General features: G+C 38.3%; 1 protein-coding gene across 1 annotated transcript in view; it reads right to left on the bottom strand.

The window, feature by feature from the left end:
- Positions 1–24,075, bottom strand: part of ME3 (malic enzyme 3) — a 94,352-nt gene that overhangs the window by 27,026 nt on the left and 43,251 nt on the right. Inside the window, exons 5-8 of the mRNA XM_072398632.1 lie at positions 17,171–17,276; positions 15,382–15,543; positions 12,587–12,690; positions 1,117–1,226 (exon numbers count right to left, since the gene is read on the bottom strand). Coding sequence (XP_072254733.1) covers positions 1,117–1,226; positions 12,587–12,690; positions 15,382–15,543; positions 17,171–17,276 — 482 coding nt within the window. The remainder of the gene's footprint in view (positions 1–1,116; positions 1,227–12,586; positions 12,691–15,381; positions 15,544–17,170; positions 17,277–24,075) is intronic.

Raw genomic sequence — 24,075 nt, forward strand, 5'->3', positions numbered from 1 at the left:
ATGAAAGAGTAAATCTATCTGATGTCAAAGCTACTTCAAGCTAACTGAACCAAAACAAATTACTAAAACTTACCTGAAACCCAACACCTATCCCTTAATCTATACCTACCCATTATAAAGGATTAACAGGTTTAAGAAACTGTAATATTACAACAACAGTCACCTTGGAATCTTTATTAATACACTGAAAATATTGCCCAAGGCTATAGTATGTTCTATTACAAATACAATATACTTATCCACCCCCACCCCATTTTGTCTCAGTTACTCACATAAAATATCAAAGGCTATTGTAAATGTCAATACTGTTTTCCTGGATACATTTATCTTTAATGGATATCCCCAGGCAAACATGTTTTGGTAGAAGAAAGGTATTAATTGTATTAATGGCTTCCTAAAAAAAACATCTGTATGTTTGAAGCTGGAATTTTACTCAGCATAGTAAAACTTGAGTTTTGCACTTTATAGGCTTCTGCCTCCAAAAGGATGCCCGGTTGCAACATACTTTTAAAAAGAATAACATTTCTATACCCACTGTATGTCTTGGGAATGCCACTAGACAAATGTCCCACCAGGTCTTTATGTCCATCATGATCATTGCAAAGGCAAATGACGGTATCACATTCGACCGAAGGAGCTAATAATAATAATAATAATAATGGTTGCATATTTTGATTGGTTGGGGAATCTTTATATGTATGTAACTTTGAATGTTTTTTCCTCAGTAAAGCTTTCTTTATAAATGCCTGATAAGCTTATCCTCAGTGAAAAAGACTAATATAAACTTAGACCTAAAAAGTCCAATGATCGATCATCAATCATTTGATGTATTCCCATCAGTGATGAATGTTCTGGGAAGCGGGAGATTGTCAGTTAAAGCATTCATCTACTTTCAACAACATTGAAAATATCCTTGAAGGAAGATTTTTTCAAGACGTTGAGCTGTTTATCTACAACTCCTACAGGGCCAGGGATTTGGACACAAAGTATGGAAGCGTTGGGGGTCTGAAATGTCAAACTCCAGCTTCTCAACTGCCCCCTATATGACCTGATAGGTGGTTCTGAGATTGACGATAGCCTCAAGAAAGAAACTCAAGAAAGATCCAGAATGCTCACCTTGTATATCATCGTTGAACGTACAGTATTTGTTGCGATACTTGTTCAGGAGGCGGAATGCATTGGAATTTGCAAAGTCTTCAAACTGGATCAAGCAGTTCATGCCATATCTGTAAATAAAAATGCATATTGCATTATTTAGGAATACTTACATACTCAAATACTTAACACTGGACATTAGATTTTAAGATTGTGCAGAAACCGTATAATTTGCATGCCAGGCTATTCCAGGTTTTAAGACTTTATCAGATAAAGATTCTCCTTGTCTGAGACAATCAATCAAATCGCTCAATTGTCTAGGGTGAAATTACAGCATAAATACAGCTGTTCTCCAATGAAATATAGCACTCTGCCATGCCAGCTCGTTAAATGACTGCTAACGACTGCTATAGTCTAATATTCTTCATATTGTTTCATTCTCCATTGACTAAAAGAGTGCTTTCTGTACGTTGCCCGCTTGTTCTACTCATTCTACAGTAAAGCATCATACACATGCTCAATGATAGTCAATAAAAACTCAATCATGATGGTTTCCAGTGACTATAATGGAGCGTGTAGGGAGTTTTACTGGGCAGAAGCAAAAATTACCAATTCCAAATACCCATTAGCTAATTAGACCTGGCATAAAAACATATCAATATCAGAAAAGTCATCTCTTACATTTCTGAGAAACTCAGACTTTAATACACAAAGAACTTTAAAATCAGCATAGTGGTGATTCTCCCACCACTCACAGCAAGGGTGATAAATCAAGCAAATTAGGGGATTCCATTTAAATTAAAAACTTTTTAATGAAACATTGGAATAATACAAAAGGTTAATGAGATATTTTTGCTATAAGGGTATAAAGTTATGTGTGTTGATGTATGAAAAATGTTTTATTAACAATTCTGTAATAAACATCCGAGAGGCCATTTGCATCATACCCGCAGGTATCGTTATTGGTTAAAGGAGGAAGAAGTAAAAGGGAAGGTGCTGCCAGCGAAGGGGCTCTGACCTGCTGCAGTCATACAAATAACTAATTTTTCTTTTCTATTTTAGGGTATTTTGCAGGTACACGAAATATACACAGTTATATGGAGTGGATCACTTATCCATTGCAGAATATTATGAATGGTAATTCACCATACATGCATTAGTTCAACGTAACACCTTCAATTGACATGCATCACCACACCACAATACTCAGATCAATGATGCATCGATCATTTTGGAATGTTAGTAACCATCTCAAATGCATAGACTACTTTAAAACACTTGTTATTGCTCACAATGAACCTCCTAAGTGTAAGTGGGTCACAAGTTGTGTAAAACCCAAAACAGATGAGATATTTTACCGATTGTGTTTAAAGTTACATTACTGCTTTGAACATAGGCACATAGTTAATGGCCATCATAAAGCTATCTTTGCCATATTAGAGAAAATAAGAGAATCATATTCTCTCTGCAGTTCCCATAATATGGACATGTAATAGGGAAGTGCGTATGATGTTGCATAGTTTTTTATTCTGTGCCATTTTGAAACATTTTTGGGACATAATATGTGAAATCACATAACAATTGATAGATCATTATGTACTGGGAGACCCAGATTTTTATTGTTACTTCATAATACACAGTACAAAAAAAAAAACTTTATTACTGTTGCTAGATCATGTATCTCTCTGTTGGAGATCGGATCATTCCACCATCCAGCTGGGGTTCTCCATGGTTAACGAGAGAAATTTTACAGAGGATCTCACTTCCAGCATTAAAAGGCACTTGGGCAATTCTATGAGTTGTTGTACCATTGAAGTGAGTTCTTGGACTTGGCTGGCCTAAAGAACACCCTTATTTTTGGAAATTGTTATTGGAAAGAAAGGGAAACATTTTAAAAGTGATATTAAAAATCTGTACAGATAATGTGCATGAGAGTATCTATTCTTCTAGTATGACCACATATTTGTATTGAACTGATGGGTCAGTGTGGGGGTATGACACATAGAGCCTTGTTTACTAAAGCATTCCAAGACTGGAAAATAAGACCTAAAATCATTTGCTAATATTGGCAAATGTTTTCAATCCTGGATCACCCAGGTTCACCCATAGCAGTCTATCCTACTTTAAAAATCAGGCCCAACGTGTTGCTTCTCTGGAATACTTTCTTCTTGCAATAGTTCTTGGAATACTTGGAATACTTTCTGGAATCTTGCAATCCATTGTCATTGCTATTTACATTTCTTTAATTAATTTTTTAAAAAAAGGACCAGACAGCTAACCATTGATAAAATTGTTTTACATTATATATAATATTAAATGCAAGGAAACAAGGAAAGAAAACTCAAAAGCTAAAGATATATTTTGAGTCAAAAAACCTACAGTTTACGATACATTTTATGTTCCTATTGTATCTTTCAAATAGCTTGGTTTGGAGGCCTCAAATTACATGAAATGAGTCAGAAAATTACACACTTATTGCCTGATAGAAATGAAGAGAATGACAAATAGAAAACCATAGGGGACAGTCACAAAGCCCTGATATAAAGTGCGATGGGTCTTTTCCGCCAGGGGAGCTGAAACGGCTATCTTGGGTATTGTCTTGCTGGTTGCAGTTGATACACTAAACAGATCTGTCATTTACTGGCCCCTTTTCAAGGCAGCGAAGGGGAGTCACAAGGTGGCTCAAAAGCTGAAAATGATACAGAACCTTCAGGGTTTATTTAAAACTGTAATTTTCCTCTTGAACTGTTCCATTCATGGGGCTACTCTGTGACAAGCTAAGTGTCCCAGATTTTTTTTGTAATCAAAAGTCTCATATTTACACTGTCTGTTGTACAGAGAAATTAGTGGCTGTGCTGTTCTGACAAATACGGCGCCGTCCTTTGTCCCCTGTAAAGATGAGGTCATTGGTGACAACCGTTTTTTTATTATATGGTATTGCTTTGTTGTGCTGTATGGCAATGGGAGCAAAGATTTTGAAAGAGGAGACTGGGATAGGTAATTATTTAGCAAACAAAAAGAAATCCTACAAAAGGTAAAAAAAATACTTCACACATAGTTTAGTAACTATTTTCTGCCAAGAAAAGTTATAAGGGTATATCTGGAAACTTTTGCGTAACCTGACCTATAAATTCTAACACAATCCAACGTTCCCTGATATGCAGTAAACCACAGGGTTGCTCCAAAGTCTATATATTATTATTATTAAACATATTATGCAGCGCTATACATTAAATTGCGATATTTACCTATATAAAAACAGTAAAAAAGTTCAGTAGCAGAACATCCGACACAGACTATAAAAATAAAAGGGTTAATTATCGAATTATTGAATTTAGAATTTAGAAAAGCAAAGCCTGATGAAATGCAGATTCCAGGAAATAAATTAGGGACTGTAATGGGAGAGCCATGAATCTTGGTCATGACCAGTAGACTTGGGTTCCACCAAGATGCTGAATTTAAGGAGTCATGGAATTACCAGAGACCACTAAATGGAGGTTTTGGTTTCCTAGGGTGAGGCTCCCAAGATGTCTCCTTGAAGTGTTGTAGGACTATGGGGTTAACAGGGGTGGGATTACAGGTATTAAGGGTCATTAACAGGTATATAGGTGTTTGGCATGCTTCCTAATATCAATATGATGCCTTGAGGAAGGGACCCTGTGTGACCGCAAAATGTTAGTTTTTTAAACATGTTGTGACAGTGTTCTAACAATAAAGCAAGAATCCTGTACTTTGGACTGCTGGCGACTTGCTCTTCTTATTTAATAAGTTCTACACGGCGCCATCCGTGGTTATCATTTTAAGCACGCTTCCTCTTTTATAAAGTCTGTTTGCTGTAAGGAGTGCTTTCCTATCACAAACGTCATTATGTTCAGAACACACCTCTTCAGTCTGTAGTGGGTACCATCATCTTCACCTGGTCTTCTTTGGCTCAGGTATATTGGCCATCTTGATTGGCCCAGCCAGAATGACGTGACACCTGCAAGCATGATCGGTCATTTCCAGCAGCTGGGTGTGCTGGGAGCATACACTGAGCTGTACATCCACTATCTACATTACAAAGATTGTGAAATGGCACATACTGTAAAGCTGCATACACACCTGCAATTTTTCTCGTTGGAAAGGATCTTTCACGATCCTTTCCAACGAGAAAAGACTGCACGATGCATGAACGATGCTGTACATACAGCACCGTTCATGCTCTATGGAGAGGGGAGGGGGAGAGCGACGGAGCGGCACCCTGCTGCGCGCTCTCCCCTTCCCTTTCATTAGGATCGGTCGTCGTCCATCGATCCGCCAGGACGGTCGTCGGACGATGGACGATGACCGACTGTACACACGGCAGATTTTCGCCCGATAATTGGCCGATACCGATTATCGGGCGAGAAAAATTTGCAGTGTGTACGCAGCTTAAGTATGTTTTGTTGCAGAAGCAACCTGTCCCTTTCTGCAAAAAGCAACTAGCCTGCTTGCATTTTTTTCATGACTTCAATTGCAGTTTAAGTGACACCAATAATCTTTTTGGCAATCTGTAAAGATGGCATTCTCTCCACTGGTCAGCAAAGTAAAAATATTTTTTGCACTGACCACCACACTGATGTATTTTGAGTTGTGAATATAGCAACTATAGCAGAGGTTTCCTGAGACCTGAACATTCCCTCATGTTAAAAAGGTTGGGAAAAGCTGGAATTAATAGTCGAAAACCTGTAGAGGATCGGCTCAGGTCGAAGCTTACACAGAACAAAGCTTTCTCTTCTTGCTGTCCCCATGACTGGTACCTGGAGAATGGTCACATAAATACCAATTACTGCAACCATAAAGGATTTGGGGGTGAGGCACAGGCAACTGTGTACCTCAGCTCACAGTGACTAAAACTAAGTGAGGGAGCAACTTTACTTTAAAATATTTTAGGAAATTATCAAACCAGTTGAAGAGTAAAATACCACACAGACCAAGAGCCTAGGTTAAAGTATAAGGACCCATAGCTGAATCATTACCTGCTATGCAATGGACTCCCAATGGACAGACGCAGACATTGAGATGCTTGACCAGTAACTCTATTAAACTGGACAGGGAGCCTTCCGAGAACAATATGTGGGAAGACATCTACTTGTTCTCATACAATTGACCTGAGCAGTGGGACTAATCCTTAAGTCTTCTGTATAGTAGGGTAAAGTGTGGAACAAGCCAAAAAATGTCCCTGCATGACACAACAAGGACCAGTGATGGTGTAGAACACTCTGTGCCCTCATGAAATTGAGAAACCGTATAAATATTGCAGATTACAGTCAAACATCCATCTTCCAGCTTTAGTTCGACAGCCCATTGCTTGGAGAAAGTGCATTGAAAGAAACCGACTAAAGAGATCCCTTCAATTTAAAGCATTTATTCTGTTTTATTTTATGGACTTCTTGGATAAAAAGACAAATGCACACAGTCTAAAAGATTAGAGGTGTCTGGGGACATGTGGTCAGAAGCTTTAGTATCTCAAAAACATGTATGTATAACAAAGATAACATAAAACATATGCAAGTAAATCTAAAAATTTCAGTACCATGGTTTGCCAAGATGATCCTAAGATTTTTAACATAAAGACACAACACAAATCCCAAGCCTCGAGGACAAATCTTACAGGCATGTCTCCAAGGAGTGTCAGAGAAGAAATGCATTTCTGGTTTGGCTTTACAGAGGGCCTTGCATTATGATAACATTAAAGAAAAAAAAATGGTAAATTCAATTTAATTTTTAAAGTGGACCTAAACTATAAAGTCTAGGTTTATGATCTGGTAGGGAACATCTCGAAATGTTAATACTGCTTAAGCAATATACTAAAATAGTTATATTTTGCCAAAAATTCCTGCTGGAAAAGTGAAGGCAGCTCGGTTTTGTAGCCCAAAAGCTTAATATTGCTGCAGTTTATCACTGTGTGAAGGCAACCATCTTGGTAGACAGGCATGGCTATACTTCCTCATGTGACATTTGTTTACCTATGACTGGTAATCTGATGACTAAAAGGAAAAAACAAACATATAGCAGGGAAGATGAAAGAAGAACTGTGCTGCCCCATATTGGGCCTGATTTATAAAGATTTCTAAGACCAGAAGAAGATAGACTATGATGGGTAATTCCGGGTGATGTATTATGTAAATACAGTCTTTATGTGTTTGGTATCTGAATTTGTTCAGAAGCTTCCCTTCCAATTACAGTTCTCAGACACAAACATTAGAAGGGGTGTGCATATTCTACACAATACCCAAAAGTTGTGCTAATTTGGGGACTATGGTGCTGATGTTAGGATTCTTACTTTACTAAGTAATCTAGGTACTGCAAGATATTTAAGTTTTTTATTGGTTAGTTGAGTTTTGGGTGTTTAGTTTAACAGAAATCAGGATTTACCAGCTAAAGGAAGTATGTTGTGTGCAAAAAACCTCAACATCTGTTAGCCAAATACTAAAAACGTACCAACACAGACGAGTCTGTGAGGAGTTTAATTTACATGTTTTCCAAACTGAAGGGCCAGAACAGGTCTTTAAGAGGAAGCAGAGCTTGCCTTCTACCATTCCAAGGCAGCTTACGTATGGGGATTCAGAAATTATGTAAATACCATTTATAAGATGGCATTAGATTTATACAAGGGAATTTCTCTGAGTCAAAAAAAGGCAAGATTCTAGCATTACCATGGTTTTTAAACAATATGCCTATACTGCTATGCTTCATGGCAGTGGCTGTCAACATTTTCAGTGGTTCTCCTACTTGGGTCATCTCCAAAGACTGTGTTGCCCTTATCATTTTGTAAGACCGAAAATGTATTTTTCATATCTTTACGTGCTGCCATCTTTACTGGTCTCCAAAATCAAATGAAATAAAATCCACAGTCAGAAGCATGCCTGGAATTGTGGAAAATTGGGGTCACCACTGGGCACCATAAAAAGAAAAATAATGTAGTGTTCTACTGGTGTGGCTACATGGCACCGACAGTGGTTAAAAGGGTCATGATTTAATAAAATCTCAACCCACTTGCTCCATACATTATATGCCATGGGCCGTGTACTGCCAAAATTGGCTTTAATCACTGTGCAACGAATGGTCAAAAAAAAGTAACGAAAAACTACTTTGAAGTTACATTAACATTGTAAAAATGATATGACTTTTAAGTGGTTTGGTTTTTATCCCCTTTAGTGACCGGAACACATTCCTTCCCTCTTTGGGTGGGCCTGTTTTTTATTCATGCCACAATGCAATTATAAAAGTTTGCTTTATGAAGTTTTTGATGTCCATATCCCTGAGGGTGTCCACCTCCGGTCCCGTCTCAGCAAAATAAAACATGTTGAGAACAGTTGTTATTGGGACAGGAATACACAGAGCAATAATAACAGGTCTCTAACCCTTTCCCAATTATACTGAATATAGAATGTGTTTTGTTGAAGGTATTGTTACTACTGGACCATGTCTTTGCAGACAGAATACAAGTCATGAGATTTGGTGATTCCACTACTGTAATGCCATTCTTCTTGCTGGAGAGGAAGCTGTTCCTGGAGAACTGCAATGCAAGAATCTTCCTGCTTCTTCGTCATTCATTCTGTGGATCTGTGCTTTCCTGTCCTCTTCTATTTCTTCTTGATTGTTACACAACAAATTATCGATAGGAAACTCTTACATGAGAAGACAAAGCCCTACCTCTACCAAGATGACCACCTCCATGTAGAGACACAGTATGGAATAAGAAAAGGTAAATCAGTAGTGGAGAGAACAGTGGCTACAAGGAGTCCTCTAATTGCCTTTTTGGTGAACAGTTTCACCCAGTAGTGGTATTCAAGTCTTTAAGTGTGTCTATGTAATGAGCTCTCATCTCAATATAAACAGTTTTTATCTGTCTAACAAACTGAAGTCTGTAGAACACGAGTTCGCACAAAGCCAAAAGAGAAACATCAATCCTAAAAATTGGACACACAGATAAATCTGCACATTGCAAAGGTGAAGCAATGCCTTCCAGCTGTTGTGATGACGGCTTCCAAATTATTCATACCGAAGGACAACTACATTTAGTTTTCAAAAAGCCCCTAGAGACAAGCAATGTGGGACCTAAAAACAAATGCGCATTGCTGCAGAGAAGAGTTCCATCATTCCATGTCAATGACGGAGTTGTACTGAGGAACAACAAAACGATGAAGAACAATCCTGATTCTCTTGTTGAAACAAACCTATTCTGACCCTGATCGTTTCAATTCTATTTAAAGAATACCTAAACCCAAGAACAAAAATGTCATATATTGCATTGTACTATTCCTTATATATGATAGTTACATTAAGTTTTCTTCTCTCCGGGGAAGGTTATTTTTACAAGTACAGTCTATTCTCGATCTTGCCTTGTCCTTGTCACTTCCTATCAGCTGAATTAAGGAAAAAGCAATCTTACATTTTTTCTGTAAACTACTTTTACCATCATAACATATCTTTTAATTTCCCAAGATCAGAACTATCTTCATTCAAACACTTTTTCAAAACAGACTTTTAAAAACAAAGATAATTTCAACAAATTATTTTTGACATTTGTACATCATATTGTTACAAAGCCATTGAAATCACCTGTTCTTGACGCGTTTCACATTAAGAGCTGCATCAGAAGAACTCTTTTAATGAAGACTCCATCATAGCTACAAATCAATTGCAATGGTTCATTAGATTCACTATAACACCAGCCTAACAATAAAAATCATTTATATTCCATCGGCATTTATTTGACACGTATGATATCCATCCATTAACCATTTATTATGTTAACATATCATCTTTTTTTTAATTTAAAGGACGATTGCCATTGTGTTCCCATCAGAGTGAAAGAAAAAAGCCGGGAAAAAGGGCAGTTACCTTACCCAGTGACTAGTAAGCTAAAATATATGATTTTTGGTTTTTGGGTCAGGATATGCTTTCAAGTATATCTGTAGAGAAGTAACTTCTAGAGCTCTGGCACTTTCATATAAACATTCCCAATTTGCAAATGCTACCTTTAAGCCAAGCCCTAAATTTCTATGCAACTATGCATGCATGGCTCAGGGTTAACATGTAGAAGGACATGTCCTCATATTGATTCCTAAAAGTACCCCAAATGCACTTTACCCATGCACTGCAGCGCAATGCACAGCACCGAATTTAATGCTCAGCATGAACCACTTTCCATGTCAACAAGTGTACATTTAAAAAACACATCACATATCCATAGTGGGCACCCAGCCTTGAGATACATACACATGTTGTAAACCTATTGTTGAAAATGAACACTCTTGGATAAATAAGCATTTGCAAAAAACATCATATCAACTCACGATGCTGTATGTATGACAAAGATCATTACCAGAACTTGCCAGACTGCGGTACTGACTGCAGATAAGATTGTATTAAATATCACATGCCTACTGCCCACTTATGTGCGCTTGCATACATATTGTCCAATAACATCTGCACACACAATAGAGCATGCCATAACAAATCCAGCAGAATGAATGGTTTTGTGCACCTGAGAATGATTGCTGATTGTCATATTTTAACATGGTTGTATGCTTTTTTAAAGACTGATACTCCAACAATGTGTACTGAGATGGGAAATACCAAACTGAGCTGTACAGGTTTCCTTCTAATGGTTTCAAGCCAATGCATAGTTCTTGCATTCATCATTCTAAAGAGTCATGGCTACACAAGGGAATCGATATACACATTCCTGCACACAATTGCTTGTTGTCCAGAGAACTGCCAAGTACATAGGTGGAAATATAAACTTTTGTTCCTGCATGCAGCCACTCCTATTCCGCAGGGTCTATTTTGGTTTTAGCTTGTAATCGTATTGCAATTTTGTTATGAGGTTACTTTAGATTCCTATAGTACGTGTATGGATTTCCAAACTAATATATGATGTTTATGTGGGTTAGCTATGGTTTAGCACAGCTTGATTACTTATCACGTCTTTACCTCTTGAGTGCTAATTTCCATAACATTTTCTTGGTGCGCAAAAGTTCATCCTATTATGTACTATTGGAGGAGGTGAAATTCACACACAAATATAAGTCATGGGCAGCATGGTGGCTAAGGGGTTAGCACTCCAGCCTTTGCAGCGCTGGGTCCTAGGTTCGAATCCCAGCCAGGACACTATCTGCATGGAGTTTGCAGGTTCCCGTCTGTGTGGGTTTCTTACCGGTACTCTGGTTTCCTCCCACATCCCAAAAACATGCAGTAATGTTAACTGGCTTTACCCTAAATTGACCTTGGACTACATTGATGACATATGACTATGGTAGGGACATTAGATTGTGAGCTCTTTGAGGGATAGTTAGTGACACGGCTATGGACTTTGTACAGTGCCACATAATATGATGGCGCTATATAAATACTGTGTAATAATAATAGTCTGCCACTCAAGCCATGTGGCCAGGATTTAACCTGTAGCTCTTTTTTCCTATGTCTTTTGGTACATTTTTTTTGGTATGCTGCATGGTTTAAATATTGACTGCTCCTGGTAAATGGATTAATGGCTGTTAGAGTAGGGGGCAGTTTAATGGAGAACACCTTGTTGTGATGAATTAATGAACATTTCCAATGCTTTGTGTACTGCCTGCCCCCTAAAAAAGTCACATACTATATTATTCAGTTGGACCACCTTTTACTTACGACATGTATTCATGTTGTGGTATGGTTTTGATAAGCTTGTGCTGTCACAACATTTATTTTCGTATTTTCGCTGCATACATTTTTTACAAGATCTTGTACTGATGATGGAAGAGTTGGACCACTGCGTAAAATGTTTTCCAGCATATCCCAAAGATTCTTAATGGACACTCTCATCTTTCACAGTCTTAGTCCAATGAATCCTGACATTGTCATCTTGGAATATGCCCGTGTTATCAGGAAAAAAAAAATCCATTGACCTAAAAACCTTATCATTCTATATATTCAGGGAGTCAGCTGACCTCATTTTACAGGCAAATAATGCTGCTGAACCTAGACCTGACCAACTGAACCAACCCCAGATAATACCACTGCCCCCATGGGCACCCCAGATCATACCACTTACCCAACAGGCACCCCAGATTCCAAAACTGCTCCTCCCCATGGGCACTTCATATTACAACACTGACCCCACAGTCACCCCAGATCATAACACTGACCCCACAGATACCCCAGATCATAACACTGACCCCACAGTCACCCCAGATCCTAACACTGACCCCCACAGACACCCCAGATCATAACACTGACCCCACAGTCACCCCAGATCACACCATTGACCCCACAGTCACCCCAGATCATAACACTGCCCACACACAGGCTTGGAAACTTTTTTTGGCCAGGCAGTGTATATTTGGCAAGCTTTATGCATGTATCTACAGACAGACGTATACAGAGAAATACTTTTAGATGGAAAAAATAATATCTATTTTTGCCACAGATAATCTGAGAACTGCTTGTCCTAACAAAATAACAAAGTTAATGTTTAACTCACTTGTTGGTTACAGCTTGCATGAATTCATCAATTAAGTCGTCATATGCCTTCCCACGAACTCGCTTATGTTTTAATCCAATATATAAGGGGTCATTCAGAAGTGTCTGCAGAATAAATAATAGAGATGACAATTTAGGTTATGTGATATTTATAATATGCAACTTTCCAACATTTCTAAGCCTTAAGATCTTCACAAAAACTTACAATGTTAAAGTGGAACTACAGTTATATTTCAAACCATAGTTATGCTGCACACAAATTCCCCTAAAGTGACCCTGTGGCTATTGTAAAATAATTTGGGCACCAAATACATGTAAAAAAACACTGAAGATACTGAATGTTCCTGTCACCATTCTGTCTGTGTGAAATGTTCTCCCAAATGGTACAATTTGCAGACAACAATGGGCACTATTCCTAAACCTTTCTTTTGGGTTCCTTGTGGTATGAGCCAATTCTGAATGACCAACAGAAGCCATGTGTAAACTCAATCTTAAAGTTTCTTTCTAAAGATTGGCTGTTTTACTTTTAAAATAATAATAAAATATTATAAAAGTTTTCGAGCAAACAAATCTGGTTCGTGTAATCTTTTGGTGTAACATCTTTTGGTCTTTTCCTAGGTTTCTACCTCCCAGACAGGAGCCCAGATCTGTAAAGTCCAGATGAGGCATGACAAGTGGTCCGTATAATAGTAAAACCGCACTTTATCATCTCTGTACTTGGTTCCAGTGTTTCCTATGATGGGTCTCTGCTGATACTTGGACTGGTTTGGTGTAGCAGCTCCTGTGAGCGTTCAACAAACATACTTCATAAACTGTCAAATTTAATATCAGCTTTACATTCTCCAGAGTATTCCATCGTATGTGGGTCTGACCAATCATTCTGACAGATAGAAATACTAGCACAGCAGAATAATGTTAAAAATCTCCTTTAAAAATAGTACAAGACGTCCGAGCTCTTGATGTAATATTTGTCCTATTTGTCTAAAATCAATGTGCAGGTATAGGCAAACTTTTTATTAGTTTTGGATAAAGTTAGGAAGGATCAAAACCTCATCAGGTTTTTAATGCAGTCTATGTTTTTAAACTCACCTTCCTTTTCATAATCTGTCTCCTAAACCCTCACTACTTACCCACCAATCCATATCCCCCTTTTATTATGTGCTACATCCCCCACCTTTGAGATGGTAGGCTCTTTCAGGCAGGGACCTCTCTTCGTCCTCAGTCATTTTTTTATCTGTATCTGTGTGTCATTTGTAACCCCTATTTATTATACAGCCCTGCTTAATATTTTGGCGCTAAATAAATACAGTTTATAATAATAAAATAAAGGGTAGCCTGGAATTTTATAACGTCTTGCTCCATCTGGAAGCCGATAGTTGTTAGGAGAAAAATAATAACCTGCCACGAAACAAGTTCTGATAACTACACCAGGGTAATAAAGGTAACATGCCAATGCAAAATGTTGGCATCTACTTTTGGTGCCCACCGGTTCCTGTACTTATTTAGCTGTTCAACTGAAATCCAGCTATAAAACAAACACGCATGGGAGTCATTTTACCCAACAAAGGATGTTCAATTTTTTACACCCAGTCCTGTGATTTACATATTTGTTCCTCAACTGTACTACCTTTTCTAGCAGGGTATGGTCATCACTGGTGATTAGATGTGATGGATGCATTAGCTTTCTCTATATATATATATATATAGAGAAATAGAGTATGTGTATATATACACATACACACACACATATGAACTTTTTTTTGTTCTTGGGTTTTAATATAGCTCTATCTTTGCTCTATATTTGTATTACAATCATTGATGCTGAGATGGGGAGTTTCTGTATTTGCCTGTAGAGGTGCAAAGTTTGTTAAATGGGCAAAGAGTGCAACAAGGAGGAACACAAAGTTCCTTTCTGTATAGAAAATATATTTTCCATGGGGCAGTTGAAGGAAAATAGTGGACACATCCTAAACTAGGCATGTGACTATATATATATATATGACCTTAACTGAACCATGGTCAGCTCCCATAATACACGTTTCTCAAGTTGCTCCATATAAGCAGTGCTGTCAGTTATTAGGAAGCAATGGAGGGTCAGGCAGACACAACATGGAGTTTAATAGGAATAGATGATTGTTGATGTTAGTTAATAAGGTGAACCCATGTTTACTTTGAACACCTAAGCATGAATGGAATGTAAAAACAGTGATCCTTCAGAAATGGCTCCATAAGGCTATTTCAAATGCCATCCTTGCCCCAAAATGTGAAAGATGTTACAGATCTGCAAATTTTGACTTTCACAGCATCTTAAACTTTGTCACCATTTTAACCACACCTTACAACCTTTGAAGTATGCAAAGAGGTTGAGCATGACAGTCACAGGAAGAATGATGGAGGGGTCTTTGATGTGGGGGCTCAGGTTGAGAGTCAGACTTCACTATGGCGTGTAAGGAAAATGATGCCCAATGGTGCAGCAACTAGGGTTTTCTAGTTTTTTTGTCCACTGTTCAAGGACCGGCAAGCTGTTTGCCCTGGTCTTTAGTTTGGATGATGTACTAAGCATTGCACAGCAGGGTGCAGTTAGGGTTGTGCCCATGATGTTTCTTATAGTTAGTAGATCCTCAAATAGGCACTATGGGGTGTTACAGAAGTGAAGGAAGGGAGGAAAATGCTCTTGTTCATTTTAATTATTGTTAGCACATGTGTGCCACACAGCCATTTGCAGAATAGAAATAGAAAAAGAGAAAAAAAAAACAAACATTTTTCATTGTAAGGGACAGGGATCAGGCAGCTTACCTCATTGTCAGTTCCAACATCCAGTAATACTGGGAGACATTGCTGAGGGTGAACTCCTCCACAGGCAGTATATAACGCCAACTTGCCAACTGGGATTCCCATGCCATAACTTCCCAGGTCTCCAAGGCCAAGGATACGTTCACCGTCTGTCACAACAATGGCCTGTAAATACATAGAAGATAAAAGATTTCAGACATAGAGGAGACAATTCTCCACAATTACAGGAGAATGGCTTAATTAGTACTTTGGTCATTGACAAAATTATATAACACCATGAATTATACTATTCTTGCATTACATGAACAGTTTAAATAAGAAAAAAATTACAGATTTTTTTTAAATTAAAGGAGTATCAAATAAATGCCTTTAATGCATTTTTGTAGGCAAAGCTATCACAGAATGTCCCATTCAGACGTTGCCAATTGGGCATCAAGGCTTTGGTGACCTCTGGTCATGTAAGGATAAAATAAGTATCATAGGTGGAAAAGTTTACCCATTACCAAAAGTTTACGGACAGGAGAAGCTGAAAATCAGACATTGCAGGTATTTACGGTAATTCTTTTTAGGGCTTGACCTATTCTGCAGTATTAAACATTTTTGCAATTTTTGAATTCTGATGAATTTCGAAGACCTTAAAAAAGAATTAAAAAAATAAATAAAATCTCCACCTATTCCCTCAGTACCCTTCTTTGTTAGAATGTCAAGATCTGGAAATGTAAAATGTTTTGTGTTTTCATTTTTATTTATCGTGTCTTGGAGATCACAATGTGGGAGCCACTCATGCAGAAACCCAGAAGGTTCCTTAGGGCTCACAATATTTTTTATAGATCTTTATACTGTTAAAATAAAATGTTAGCATTGTGTTTAAAAGAGATTTTGGCAATATTCGGCTATTCAAATAGTTTATGCAGTACACATTAGGGAACAGAATAAAGAGATTCATATGAATGTTTGCGGCTCATTGATTTTCACTGTCCTCTGAGGCCATTATTCCCGTCGGTATTGTGATGTCATCTATCATAAAAAGTCATCTTCTTTTCTTTCTATGAGTAATGTGTTTACTGGCACTGTCTGGGGTGCAGTTAAGAAACAGATTGTCGAACTGCCTCTTATTCTGTTTTACTGTCTAGCAGAGAGAAAACCAATTTATTTTATACAACCAGGACCTTGGCTATATTTTCTTTCAAAAATATTTAGTAGAGCTGTTACATCAAATGCAGTAGGCTTAAGGTCATTTGGGGAATGGATACCTGCAGCCAGAAAGAAATAAGAAGCAGTACTGCAAACTATCGTTTAGGTGGAGGAATTGTTTAAAGCCATTCTTTGGGTAAAGTTTTTCCTTGTTTATCCCTACATCCTATCCCCAGCTCACTATTCGATCTTAGTTTACAGAGAGAAATACCCAATGAAGCATTTTTAAATATTCTTAACTCTGCCTTCCATGTCACCTCACAGGGTAATAGGGGATCCAGAAGTGCAGTCAGTGCCCATGCCAACCAATCACCTCTACATGAAGGCATCGCGCTTCTTCAGTCTTCTGGATCTTGAAAGGGCTTGGCTAGACAGCAGATAGGAAGGGTCCATGTCACCCAGCACCTACTAGGCTTTTCTCACAGTATAGAAGACTAAGGATCTTTTGGCCTTGGGTTAAAGTATGCATTTTGGACATATTGTTGGGGGTGGGGGTTATTCTTAGAGATACCTTTTGGTTACACTAACTCCACCAGTCAAGCCACCCCCAGGGTGATGGTGGATCTAGAAGTGCTGTTAGTGCTTATGCTTCACCAACTCTGCCATTCAAGTCATCCCTCAGGGTCTCGGTGGATCCAGAATTGCAGTTAGTGCCCACACCAACCAGTTGCTTCTGATGGAAGGCATCACACTGTTGCAGTCGCCTGAATCCCGAGAGGGCTTGGCCATTATATAAAAGTGTCCATGCCACCAAGACATACAAGATTTGGAACCCATTATGGAGCAGCAAATGGGAAATGTCCATGTCAACCGGGCACTGACCGAGGGACTCTCCTCATCTTCATTGAAGTGTATAGAAGACTCAGAAACCAGTGTGTAACCTTGGATTAAAGTATGTGTTTTGGACATACTGTGGGGCAGGGAGCTATTCCTATAGTTTAGCCTTAATTTACACTAGTTATAAGACAAGTATGGTGGCTGCCACTACTGGTTTTCAATGGAATACAGAATTTTCCCTGTTTTTTTTGGCTCCAATACTTTTAAGTACAGACCTGGTACAACCAGGCTGCAAGTGAGTACAAGAAGAGAGTCACAACTGCACTTCTCTATACTTATTTCAGGCCAGGGCCAATATGCTTCACTTCTGCTGTGGTAAACCACCAGCCCATTTAAACTAATGGCTATCTTAAAAAACGCACAATATTATGCAACATAAAGTGAGTTAGAAATACCCCAATGATCTGCCGTAAACTGGCCAGACAGTGCTGAAATCAAAGCATCAGCATGAGAGGGAACAGAACAAGCAACAGCAGCCAACATACTTCTCTCATGGTGCTGCGGACCACGTCTCCGGGAGACATTGCAGGTTCAGGGCGATGGGGGGTTGTGTCTCCTGACACAACCCACCCACTCTCTCATCACAGGCTCAGACCTGCGATGGAAGAGTGGGTGGGTTCTGGCATCATGACGTAACTCTGGGGGGGAAGTTTCTTCCCCTTTTAATGACACACGGCTCCCCGTGCATGTGCAGTTTGGAGTCCGTGCATTAAGTGGTCCGCGATGTGCAAAAGGTTGGGGACCAGTGCAATAAGGTATCCATACAGTGAAACACTATAGTGATGTTCAGCTTGAGGACCGCCCAGCCTAGCCTTTAAGAGGCCTTCTAGTTTGACAGCTAGTATATAGAAGATTTCTAATCATTTATACAGGTCCACAGTAAACAATGAAACCTGGTGCTTGTACAGCAGATTATTCCACTATTTGGTCAGAACACATAAAACCTATAAATCTAAAAACTAGCCGGTCATAGTTCAGACACCCAGACCTCAATTCTAATCTGAACTGTCTATTCTAGCATACCAAAGAATTTCCAGCCTTGTAGGTGGCTTGTAATGAAGACCTACCAATTCAATGTCTAATGTGGCGTTTCTCAACTAGCTTTCCTCCAGAGGTTACTAGGGTTTCTGTGACCAATTTGGCTTTCTTTCTTTCTTTTTTGGCTATTGGCAAGGGTGACATTTTTTCCAGTGGCCAGCAATGTAAGAGGGATTCTTCCTACTGATTACCACACTAATGTACTTTAGCTGTGAATTAATAATTATAGCAGAGGTTCCCTAAAGTCCTGATAGTTTTTGCAAGGGTTCCTCCATATTAAAAAAGATTGAGAAAGGCTAGTCTAATGTTTTGAGGTCCCCACAAGCTAGATACAACCCCAATGGCTTCTAAACAAACCCCTCAATGCACTGCCAAATAACTTACTACCAGAGTTAATTAGATTTCTTAACTTGTTGACTAGTCTAATAAATACCTAATTCTTGCAGTTGTTGTTGTTGGGTTGTTATTGCTGATAACTTACTAACTGTTCTTACTATTCATAAAATTATTACTAAGCTGTGCTGTATTTCAGTAGATAAGTGACTCTATTGTGTTTTACTCTTCTAACCTGGTGGCTAAGTAGTATAAGTAGTATAGTATATATCTCCTAACTTTGTGACTAGTACACCGAAGACCTCTATACATGGTGTCAATCCTATAGTAGAATATCCAACTTACTGACCAATGTACTGAAGGCTTCTAAACCTCAACCTAGGTAAGTGTTTGCTAGTGCACAGAAATTACCAGTTGGTGGCAATGTGTCAATCTCCCAATCTTGTGGCTATATAATACTTAAAAACTTGATGTCTAGCATAATGAAGACTATCCAGTCTGTTGGTCAGGTTTACTGAATGCATCTTGACCTACTTTTTGAAGACTTTGCAAGTTGGTGGACACTACAATAAAGACATTTTCATATGTAGTGTATACCAACACAGTGACTAGCAAACATATGAAATGGTAAGTTAGCCCTGAAGCATTCTCATGACCGGTGTCCAGACCCCCTATAGCTCTCAGTCTATAATGTCCCATCCCACAGTATGAAGGCCTACAAAAAATTTCCGACTTTAGAATGAACACTGGCTCACCAGGTCAATGAAAACCTGGTCTGAATGAAAAATAAAATATGAAAGGCTGTACTTTTTGACCTCAGAATTCTAGTGGTATGCTAATAGAATTTCAGTGCAGGAGAGAAGCCTGTACAACTATGCAAAACTTAAAGTTTGGGTTTCAGTTTATAAGAAGAGCTAAATACTAACTGAATGAGACACTGTGCATTATAAACAATTGTGTTTTGGCCTTAGCATCAGCTGTCAATCTTTCTAAGGAGTGACAACAGTGGATATACAAAGACCACAATGCAGCTTAGCCTTGGGCTTAGGGCTTGGTCCCACTACAACCTTTGTGCTCCTGCAGTAAATCATGCGGTCAGTGTAACCAAAGTTGTGCAACTGCTAACCATGTCCAATAGGGAGCATGCATTTTAGGCAGTTAAAAATCAGATGGGTTGGGTCAAGACAGGGAAAATACGGCTGCCTCTCTGCATCTGTTGTAATTCTTATTACTTTCAGTAGAAGAGATGGAAAAAGCCAAAGCTTGCTAGGCCCTTTTCTGCCTTTATCCATCTCTTGGTTGTCTAATGGCTCCTCCAGGGTTGTACACGTACACGGGTGACCACACAAGAGCACAATATTGAGAAAGGGACAGAACATCATTTTCCTAAAATGAAGTGCCTGTACAAGGACTGCAATGAACAGGTAATTAGGTATTCTCTATTAATAGATAAAGATTGAATATAACTTTTGGAATCACTTTATCTGAGCTATGGGTCAAACAAAAACAGTTGAACAATACTATAGCCATGTGTGTTCCCTTTTGAATCATGTCTGGCCTTTAATTTTTTTGTGCTGATCTGTGCATTAATGACGTAAGACCACACCTGCTCTTGGCCTCTGTGCAGGCGTTTCCTTTAATGCTGACCAGTCACTACTGCTCTCTCTATTTGTGCAGGGTGACTGGTCTTGCTCTTCCTCCCACTCCCTGTAGTGGGCAAGCAGCCTATAGTTGGTGTATACACCCTGTAGTAGTTGGAACTTCTAGGCCCATCCCACAGATCTGCTCCCAGCACAGTGTGTAGCTTTGATACGATATCACCACTACTTTTAGAAATACCTGGATTTGCAAAGACACCTGATGCATCAAAGTGGATTTATATCCTTTGTGGCGATCGAGAAATAAATTTCCATGAAAAGTTTTTGTGCCCAGAGTTCAGCTTCAATGTGTAAAAGCTTGTATGAGATTTTAGTGATTGGGTTTCAGATCTAATTTATCATGGGTAGCTGTTGACAGCTATCAAAAAAGTACTTGATGAACACATGAATGTGTCAGGGCTCAATAAACATTTGTTAAACTTTGATAACAAACTCCTTTTTAAACCTACCCTTGCAGGGGTCAGCTTTAGATTCTCATTGTATGCTCACCTTTCCCTAAAATCACAAGGTTCGCTATAGACTGCCAACTCTGCCCCTCCACCTGTCAATTTGGATGGATGTGACAATTGCACCATGATCCAAAAAATTATTCTCAGGTGCTGATGTGTTACAACTTCCTGACCTCCATGTATCAAAGTTGAATCATACACATGCCTGGCAACACAAGTCCCTTAAAAAACGTATCCAGCTTCAGATGGGCATAATGCTATATTGCACTAAAAAAATATGACTGTCCTGCTTGGAGTAGTTGCATTACAGGTGCAAGCAGTTAAAAGGACTGACAGATATTCTCCAGCTACTTGGTGCGACCTTCCACAATATGGATGAATCTAGACACCTGAAGCTCATTATTGGTTCTTCAACTAGAAATGTTACACACAGACACACACATAGTCCCCCAACCCTAATGGATGTACCACTTCTCCAGTTTATGTACCCAACACAGTCCATGGGTAAGGGCACTTGTTTCTACCATATAATGCCCTGGTGTCAGAGGCAGGAAGCATAAGAAAGTTCCCCCAATGAGGTTTTGCACAGAACTATAAAAATTCCACATTCTTTCCAAATCAAAAAATATTTGTTCAATTAGACTCCAAGTTGTTGCTCCAGTACCCATAGGGAACAAATGGATAAAGGCAAGTATTTATTTTGTGTACAAAGCAGCACAAAAACTATTTAAAAAACTTCTATGCAAGTTTGAATCTTTGGTGTTGAATATTCCTACAGCAGACATCTGTGTTTGGATATAAAAGTGAAGGCAAATCAGCTTAATACACAGATATGACAGATTAATATTATTAGTAATAAACAGGATTTATATAGTGCCAACATATTATGGAGCGCTGTACATTAAATAAGGGTTGCAAATGACAAACAGGTACAGACAGTAGCATAGGAGGAGGAAAGGACCCTGCCCCGAAGAGCTTACAATCTAGGAGGTGGGGGAAGAATTGCACAATAGAATGGAATGGTGGGAAGTAGTGAGGATTATTTTTAAGACAGAATAAGACAGGTAGGCAAGTTTGAAAAAATGGGTTTTGAGTGCTCTTTTAAATGAGCAGATATATACATGAAAACTTTTTTGTCTACCAAAGGACTTGGAATTTTGTCAGCCAGTCTGGAGAATTACACAACCCTGCTAGATACTAAACCTAGGTTAGTGACCTGTAAAAAAAACAAGTTGGTCAGCTCCCAGCCTGTGATTTGGTCATTAAGAAGCTGATGGAAGTCATCCTTCTGCTCATTCTACATAGAGGTTTCCTGACAGAATTTTATGCACCTGTTTGACTCCTAGCATTGTCCTTTACTCTCTAGATCTTTATTTGAAATTGCAAGGGGCCAATATCAAATCAGAAAATTGTATATGTACCTTGTAATTTCCTGGGGCCTATTTATGAAAACATGATAGTTGTATCCATGATTTCCTCCAACCCACAGGATCAATTGAAACAATTATAACAAGTTCCTCCTGTTTTTCAAGATAGAATTCATCATATGGGTTAGAAGATAATATTGCTTCACCCAATACCATGTGGCCATGAAGGCACTGGGATAACAGATTTATAAACTCATGAATGTAATTCATTTAATTAATTTAGTGCATGAATTACTGTATTAGAAGTTTTTATATTATTAGAATATTATTAGATGTTTTTATATATATCAGGAGTTCAGCTTTAAAATAAAAAATTGATATAGCAAGCCTTAGCTTTGCCACTGTTTACATAAAAGTCATCTTTTCAGAAGATAAGCTCGATGAAAGACGTTGTAAGCCGGGTAGAATTCCCCTCTGTGATTAACAGTGTTACAAAAAAAAGAAAATTCAGACAGCGTTTCATAATGATAACTTTATATCTTGCAGCATTTCCAAATCTGTCTCCCGTCTCCAAATGCAGTAATTTGCTTGTTTTAAAGAGCACAAAGGATGTTCCTGTGAATCCCTTTAAAGATCTAAAGTGCTTTTTTGGCATCAATGAAGATATTTTATAGGCTCTCAATAAAGAATACAGTCGGCACAAAGGCATTGTGGGAGAAGAATTTACAGCACTACACAAATACGATAAAATAATATCTAAAGGTTTTTATAAATGAGTTATTCTGGTATTGATGAGGGGGATGTCATGTAAATTAGCTTCACAAGAAAATCAGGGCAACACAGATTTGTAGTGGATTCTGCCTAAGCAATCCATTTACCTTTTACACAAATACATGGGCCCTTGTACTTTAAAAAATGCACTTTAGAGCTTGATCAGCATTATTTTATAGATATATTTTGTTTTATGTTATCTTACTGTAGATAAAAAATAACCCTTTTTATTTATGATTTTTCCCATTTACACCTAGACTGAAATTAGGGTTCCAGAACAAGGTACATCAAAACTTTTTTGCTATTTTTTTTTTTTCTTTATTTAAAATTTTAAATACAGTAATATCAGTTTTGTGCATTTCTTTTTTTTGTGGCAAAGATAGAAAAAACAAACTCTAAAACTTTTGCCTCTGCAGCGCTGACTCCTAAATGGAATCCTGACCAGGATGGTATTTGGAAGTATTCTGCATGTTCTCCTTCTGTTCACATGGGTTTTGTCTGGCTATACCTCCAAAAACATTTCAGTAAGGTTATCTGACTTCTTCAGAAACTTTCTTTGGTATAAGTGGAACAGAAGCAACAACAAAGTGCTGCCTGCTGCTGGGCACAATATGGATGTGAAAGAATATTAATAATAATAAATTAAAAAAGAATAAAAATAAATATTACCTAAAGGAAAGAAAATGAGGAATTAGGTATTTATATATACACATGGGGTTAACTAAAAGCCAACAAGTTAACGCTAACCTATCACCAATATTTTTATTTTACATAAATACATAAGTAAAAAAATTATTTTTTAAATCCTTTATTTGTTTAAAAAAGGTTAAACGCCTTCCCTTCTGTCTTTAACGCTGTGGCCTTCTGGACGCTCCTTCTGTGCACCCCTGATCACGGGCATGAGTAGAAGGGGCTCTTTCCCTTCTGGTTCCATGAGGAATGGAGCCAGTAGAAGGTAGAAGATGTAGGAAGATAGTGGCGCCTGGCGAGGAGGAAGTTGGTTTGCAGAAAAGGGCAGGACCTAAACAAGAACAGCGCCGGAGGAATTGG

Source organism: Pyxicephalus adspersus, chromosome 1, assembly GCF_032062135.1.
Source record: "Pyxicephalus adspersus chromosome 1, UCB_Pads_2.0, whole genome shotgun sequence".
Classification (NCBI taxonomy): Eukaryota; Metazoa; Chordata; class Amphibia; order Anura; family Pyxicephalidae; genus Pyxicephalus; species Pyxicephalus adspersus.